Source organism: Rhinichthys klamathensis, unplaced genomic scaffold, assembly GCF_029890125.1.
Source record: "Rhinichthys klamathensis goyatoka isolate OS25496 unplaced genomic scaffold, OSU_Roscu_1.1 h1tg000768l_1, whole genome shotgun sequence".
Classification (NCBI taxonomy): Eukaryota; Metazoa; Chordata; class Actinopteri; order Cypriniformes; family Leuciscidae; genus Rhinichthys; species Rhinichthys klamathensis.
In genome coordinates, this window is record NW_026607168.1 from 174,450 (window position 1) to 182,403 (window position 7,954).

Below are 7,954 nucleotides of genomic sequence, written 5' to 3' on the forward strand. Positions count from 1 at the left end.
CCTTAGTTAACATGAACTAAGAATAAACAATACTTCTACAGCATTTATTAATCTTAGTTAATATTAACTTCATCAACATTTACTAATACATTATTAAAATCAAAGGTTGTATTTGTTAACATTAGTTATACCACGGCCTGTTTAAATACTCGATTCTGATTGGCTGGGCCTGGAAGGTGTGCTGTAAAACCGTTTAATGCACAGGTAGTTCCAGTCAGTTTGATTACAGTTCGAAATTAATCCGCTACTATAAACATTGGTAACCATAGTAACAGAGGTACACTTGCAAAAGAGTGAGAGAGAGAGAGACATATATGAAAACGTTATAGGCTCAGAGCCATAGAGAGAAAGAGTTGCGACGCTCTTTGATCGCTCGCGATGGCTGTCACGTGGTTCATGTAAGCCCCAAGTTCCAAAACATACGCGGGCTGTCATGTTCTTCTATGGGACAGACAGCAGCGATTGCATTATTGACCGGTAAATATCAAATAAAACACACACCCAAGTACTTTTTCAGCGGTTACTGCATTATTGCATTAGTTATGCATTTGGAGAGGCAGGGTGACAACGAAATAGCCTACTACTGTATATTACTTAGATACGTTTTAGGCTTTTTTTTTTTTTTGAGGGAAAGGACAGAGCTAGATAAGATCGAAGACGACAAAAATGAGGTCAATACGAAAAAGACAACTAAATGGGCAGTTAACACTTTCAGTGACTTGTTGCGCCAAAGACAGAACAATTGTGATTTCGAGACCTAACGTTACTCTGCTTCTCTTTTAAATGAGACATTTCGGGAGTTTTATGCCTCTATTCAGTCTACCGCTGGACGCGAATAGGCTACAGTGTTGCAAGTTTGATGCGTCTCAGAGCAGGTATAAACCGTCACATTACAAAATACAACATCACAAGGGATAAAGACTTCAAGTCAAGCAATGCCGTCTTTAAATCAGTTTTAAAGCGCTACAGGAAAAATGGAAAAGACACCAGCGTTCATCCGCGTAAGAAAAGTTTGGTTTGACATACAGCTAATTCATTTAAATAAATGACATGATTAGTTCAAATAAAGCTTTCCTTGTCACTGTCAGTGTTGCCTATCATTCATAAATAATTTTAATAAATCCATGAATCATTAAGTTAGCTATATAGGCCTATGCTTAAGCAACGAGGGGACTGTAGACTTTAAAGAAGAGACGCTCATAGGTAACTCGCGCACGCATCTCTCTCTCTCTCTCTCTCTCTCTCTCTCTCTCTCTCTCTCTCTCTCTCTCTCTCTCTCTCTCTCTCTCTTTCTTCTCTTTCAGTTCTCTGTCTCTCTCTTTTAATAATGAATTTAAATAAATGTTATAATTCATTCAAATAAAAGCAATCCGATGGCTCTACTTTATTTAAAGCGGACGGAGTGCTAGAACTAACGAGCCGTAACTTAAGAAAATAACCGTCATTTTTACACGTCTGTTAAAAAATTACATTGTAAACATCAGTTACAGCTTTAACTTCTTATTAACTTGGCAAATAACCGAGGTATAAGCGGGATAATCCACGGCTAGCCATGCATTAAAGGATTTTAATGCACGACCTAGAGGCCGCTTCGCGTCGGGTGGTTCTTCGCCTCTACGTCGTGCATTAAAATCCTTTAATGCATGGCTAGCCGTGGATTATCCCTTACTTAATGCACTGTGAACTAACATGAACAAACAATGAACAGCTGAATATATGTTAACTAATGAACCTGTGTTACTGTAAAGTTTTACCGTGATTTTTAGGTTGTGAGCACATATGATGCTTAAATGGGCTGTTTTAGCTGAACCTAAATGCTCATGATACTTCAATTTCATTTTGAATTGAGCTCTGTTGTAAATGTGTGTAATGCTGTACCTTTGGCCTCCGGCAGGCGCCCGTGTTCCTGCTGTTTCTGGACTGTGTGTGGCAGCTGTGGGCGCAGTATCCCGCACGCTTCCAGCTCACTGAAGACTACCTGCTGGCTCTGCACGACAGCGTGCATCTTCCTCTCTTCAGCAGCCTGCTGGCCAACAGTCAGAGGGAGAGATGTCGCCGGTCACAGGTACTCACGCAGATAGTTACACAACGTTGCAAACTCAATTAGAGCTATTAAATGCAGCAATATCTATGCTTGGTGTGCCTTGCATCATCCTTAAGGGGTTGATTTTACAATGAGGCATCATGCGTTTGTAGTTGTACATTATCCTCTTTTTGCACGGCTACTTACCAAATACATTCACTACCGTTCAGTAGTTTGGGGTCAGTACGTGTTTTTATGAATGAAATTAATTCTTTATTTAGAAAGTGATAACATATAACATTGCAAAATGTATAACATTGCAAAAGATTTCTATTTCTAATAAATGCTGTTCCTTGGAACTTTCTATTCATTAAGAATTCTGAAAAAATGACCATTTCCACAAAAATATTAAGCAGCACAACTGGTTTCAACATTGATAATAATAAGCAATGTTTCTTGAGCAGCAAATCAGCATATTAGAATGATTTCTGAAGGGTCATGTGACACTGAAGACTGGAGTAATGATGCTGAAAATTCAGCTTTGATCACAGGAATAAATGACATTTTAGAACATATTCAAACCGAAAACCATTATTTTAGATTGTAATAAAATTTCACAATATTACTGTTTTTAATATATTTTTAATCAAATAAACAGCTTTGGTGAGCATAAGAGATGACTTCTCCAAAAAATCTCATCAACCCCAAACTTTTAAGCAGTAGTGTAAATAAATGGACATGCAATATTTATCCAAGTTATTATTTTATAATTTGAGAGAAAGAAAGAAAACCTGGAGTGATGCAAAGACTGAACTATCTGTTATAAAACAGTTTATAAACAGTTGCTACAGTAAACCCTAACTATTTTTGTTTATTAGATGCTCTTTTGATCGTTAAGTATTGCATGTTTCTACTGCCTTTCCCCTGCAGCATCTTCCCCAGAGCTACACCCCAGTAAACGGCCTGAGGGAATTGCCCATGGGCGGCCCGGAGCCCTCGGTTGACCCACCTTTCCCCCCGGTGTGGGACTGGGCCCTGCAGTACAGCAGCCAGAGACGAGTCCGCTTCACCCAACCCGTGTCACAGCCCCCCTGTCCTCCACCCGTCCTCAACGGAAACCTCAACACCAACCTGGACCGCGGCTGGGTAAGAGTTATCTCATCTGCCATGAGGACGACGTTAACAGTCGCATTTTAGCAATGATATACTCCTGAATAGGAATAGGGATGTTGTTGCACAGTGGTTAAAGGTCTGGGCTGTATAATAATAATCTTATAATAATAATAATAAATGTTTCTTGAGCAGCAAATCAGCATATTAGAATGATTTTTGAAGGATCATGTGACACTGCAGACTGGAGTAATGATGCTGAAAATTCAGCTTTGATCGCATAAATAAATTATATTTGAAAAAATATTCAAATAGAAGTAATATTTCACAATATTACTGTTCTTACTTATTTTTTATCAAATAAATGCAGCCTTGGTGAGCATAAGAGACTTCTTTCAAAAACATGAATAAATGATGACCCCAAACATTTGAATGGTAGTGTACAAATCACCAACCACTGTGTTTCCCAGAAGACAATAATAAATATAATATAAAGATAATAAAACGGGGTCAGAATGACATAATCACTGTAAAACTCCTTTGAAACATTCTGTGTTGTATAAAGCGCTATAAAAATAAATAAAGGTGACTTGACTTAACAATGACAGACTTCTTATTTAGTTAGAATTATTCCTTTAATCTCAGGTTTTTCCAGAGGGATTGTCCCTGTAATAAGTGCACTGTAAAAGCATCAGATATGATTACTCTCTTCCTCCTTCCTTTAGGATAGAGGAACAATATTGAATAGGGAATTGACAGTACAGGATAGAGAAATTAATTATCACATAATAAGCATTGCTTGTCAAGTTAGTGATCATTGATTCATGGTTTCTGGGCTGCCCTAGATGGCTGGAAATCAAAAGGGAGGTTCTTTAAAAAGGAGGCCAACTAATAAACCGGTGGCAAAATTAGGTCATTTTTCATAATGAGTGTATCACTTCATTAGCCTGTTAAAGAGTGTTAATGCTGTTGCTCTTTCTCTCTCAGCACAGTGACGGACTACTGCCAGGTTCTGTGTTCCTGCTGTCCCGTAGCACATTCTCCCATCCCTCCAACCTGCTCCCCTGGAGGAGCGGGAACTCCGGCTCTTACTGGAAGAGCCACCGCAGGGCTCCTTCCTCAGAGAGTGTGTCTGGACTGGAGCGTCTCATCAGAGCCTGTTCTCTCTCTGAACCCTCGGAGAACAGCACAACCCTCCACGACCCGTACGAGCCCCTGCTGCCCCTGCTCTTAGGGCCCTGTGTCAGAGTATGGAGGAGCTGCTATTTACGGGGCGCGCTACACGCTCAGGTACACTGTCATGGTGTTCATTTTCTGGCAGTGACCACACAAAGTTATTTTGATTTACGCAAATAATCAAAATTCGGGGAATTAGTTGTATCTATTGGGAAGCCACTGTGGCTTTTTTATTTAATGTAACAAATTATTTGCAGTTTTTAGATGGAGACAAAACGCTTTGAACTTAGCTAGCGATCACCTGTTTGTGCATTATATGTAGAGCGACATCATGGCAGACACTTCTTGGAGGTGATAGTAGCTGATTTTAAATTGATATAAATTAAATATGTGGATGATAGACAGACAGACTGATAGATGGATGGATAGATAGATAGATAGATAGATAGATAGATAGATAGATAGATAGATAGATAGATAGATAGATAGATAGATAGATAGATAGATAGATAGATAGATAGATAGATAGATAGATAGATAGATAGATAGATAGATAGACAGACAGATATATAGACTGACACAGACAGATATATAGACAGACAGACGTATATATGTATAGATAGACAGACACACAGGCAGATAGATAGACAGACAGACGTATATATGTATAGATAGATAGATAGACAGACAGACAGACACACACAGACAGATATATAGACAGACAGACGTATAGATGGACAGACAGACAGACAGACAGACACACACAGACAGATATATAGACAGACAGACGTATATATGTATAGATAGATAGATAGACAGACAGCCAGACAGACAGACAGATATATAGACAGACACAGACAGATATATAGACAGACAGACGTATAGATGGACAGACAGACAGACAGACACAGATAGATAGACAGACAGACAGACAGACACACACAGACAGATATATAGACAGACAGACGTATATATGTATAGATAGACAGACAGATAGCTAGACAGACGAATAGATGTATAGATGGATAGACAGACGTACAGACAGACAGACGGATAGATGGATAGATAGATAGATAGACAGAGAGACAGACGTATAGATGGATAGACCGACGGATGGATGGATGGATGGATGGATGGATGGATGGATGGACTGACAGATAGATATACTCAGGTTGTTAATAGCCATGTTTCCATCCACTTGTCAATCGAATTATCTGAAGTTCGGTAAAAAACCTCATGCGAATAAAGCTGTGAAAGTGTGTTTCCATCAAACGGCTTTAAAGCGGATAAAAACCTGTGCGTAATGACGTCACATGCTGTTTTGCGATCAAATTGGTATATCGAATTGATTTGAGACATGTTAATAATAATCATAATAATAATTCATTACATTTATATAGCGCTTTTTCTCGGCACTCAAAGCGCTTTACATAGAAGGGGGAAATCTCCACAACCACCACCAATGTGCAGCATCCACCTGGATGATGCGACGGCAGCCATATTGCGCCAGAACGCCCACCACACACCAGCTTACTGGTGGAGAGGAGACATAGTGATGAAGCCAATTGGTATATATATATGGGGATGATTAGGAGGCCATGATGGACAGAGGCCACTGGGCAAATTTGGCCAGGATGCCGGGGTTACACCCCTACTCTTTCGAAAGACATCCTGGGATTTTTTTGTGACCACAGAGAGTCAGGGCCTCGGTTTAACGTCTCATCCGAAGGACGGTGTCTCCATTCATTTTCTCACCGAGTTGCACAACATTCAAGCCAACATTTGCGAACAAAGTTTTACTAGGCAAAATGGATCGCACCATAATAACGTTTCCATCCGCGTTTATCGCATAAGCCGTATATCGATCAAGATAAAATCCGATGAGACCGATCGTATTTCATTTGAGTCGATATTCATGAAATTCAATCGAATTTTACTGTTTCCATAAGGCATTTTTCATTCGATATCACTTAATGCGGATAAAAACGTGTGGATGGAAACATAGCTAGTGTCTTGTGATTGAGTGAGTTTTTGTAACATCCGTCTCTTTCCTCTTCCTGCAGGCTTTCTCACACCCCGTGTCTTCCTGCAGTCAGCATCCTTTAGAGCAGCTCTCCTGGGAAGTGCAGCAGCTGCGAGAGAAACTGGCCCAGGCTTCTAACAGACGTCCCGAAAACCAGACCAAACGACAGGAGCCGCGCCGACTGGAGTCCAACCTCAACCAGAATGCCAACAATGGGACCTTCCTCTTCTCCTCTTCCTCTAGAACGTCTCAACAACAGGCGTCACCCAGCAGAGGTGTGTCCCACTCCTCCGTCCCGCCCAGAGCCCAGCGGACAGCACCCGACCTGCCCGGGCCTGCACAGAGGAACAACAGCAAGCACACGTTTCTATTCGGCCACCAACAAGAGCCGCAGTCAGGGCAGCGTCACATTCCCTCACCTAGTGCCAAACTTCCCAAACGCCCAGGAAACACACACTGATCTGCAGGAAGGGAGGAAACGCCAGCCTCTGGTGTTTGTTTTACTAAAGCGATATAATACGGTACAAACAGAAACATGAAATTTACCCTACCGTTCAAAAGTTTGGGGTCGGTAAGATTTAGTAATGTTTTTGAAAGAATTCTCTTCTGCTTACCAAGGCTGCATTTATTTGATAAAAAAATACAGTAAAACAGTAATATTGTCAAAAATGATTACCATCCAAAATAACGCTTTTCTATTGTAATATATTTGAAAATATAATTTATTCCTGTGATGCAAAGCTGAATTTTCAGCATCATTATTCCAGTCTTCAGTGTCACATGATCCTTCAGAAATTATTGTAATATGCTGACTTGCTGCTCAAGAAATATTTCTTTGATGAATAGATGGTTGGTTCGAACGAACAACATTTATTTGAAACAGAAATCTTTTGTAACATCATAACTCTTTACTGTCACTTTTGATCAATTTAATGCATCCTTGCTGAATAAAAGTATTCATTTATTTTAAAAACAACAACTTTTGAATGGTAGTGTATGCGCATTTGAAAAATGACACTTTTGCATGTGCAGCTATTTAATATTTAGCAAATAAAATAACGCCTAGCAAAAAAGCGTCCGTAATTTATGACGTGAAATTTATGACGTGTTTAGGAAAAAAAAAAAGATTGAACTAAATTTCGTTTTGGCCAGTGTTTTAAAAGAATAGTTTACTGAAAAAAATTAAGTGTCTTTCATATACTCGCATTGTTTTAACCATGTAATGAAGGAATTTTCTCTTTTATTGCATTAACTATTCCTTTAGATAAAACTGAAAAACTGAAGTAGATTGTGATATTAAACATGTTTGCATGTTGTGTCTGTGGTTCATGCCAAAATATCGATCCGATAACTGTGTGGGTCAAGAAAGTTCTAGCTTGAAGTATAGTAGTATGTAGCAGTAGTTCGTGGTACGGTAGGATAGTAAAATAGTGATTCGTTTCCTCAACCCAAAAAGCGGGAAAATGGCTGCTATCATGCTAATAATATAACAAAGGAGGTTTGGCGGTTCCCTGAACGGCCACAAGATGGACACAAAATAATCTTCAGCCTCACCTCAGTGTTGACGGCAAATGATTTGGACAGAAACAAAATGCTGTATTGCCTCAACATTCACAAGCAAG

At 39.6% G+C, this 7,954-nt stretch overlaps 1 protein-coding gene across 1 annotated transcript in view; it reads left to right on the forward strand.

Annotated features, from left to right (window-relative positions):
- The window catches only part of mtmr11 (myotubularin related protein 11), a 39,905-nt gene extending 32,975 nt beyond the window's left edge, over nucleotides 1-6,930 (forward strand). The window contains exons 14-17 of the mRNA XM_056243000.1: nucleotides 1,895-2,065; nucleotides 2,954-3,169; nucleotides 4,121-4,423; nucleotides 6,373-6,930. Coding sequence (XP_056098975.1) covers nucleotides 1,895-2,065; nucleotides 2,954-3,169; nucleotides 4,121-4,423; nucleotides 6,373-6,792 — 1,110 coding nt within the window. The 3' untranslated portion in view covers nucleotides 6,793-6,930. The remainder of the gene's footprint in view (nucleotides 1-1,894; nucleotides 2,066-2,953; nucleotides 3,170-4,120; nucleotides 4,424-6,372) is intronic.
- Nucleotides 6,931-7,954: the final 1,024 nt, after the last annotated feature.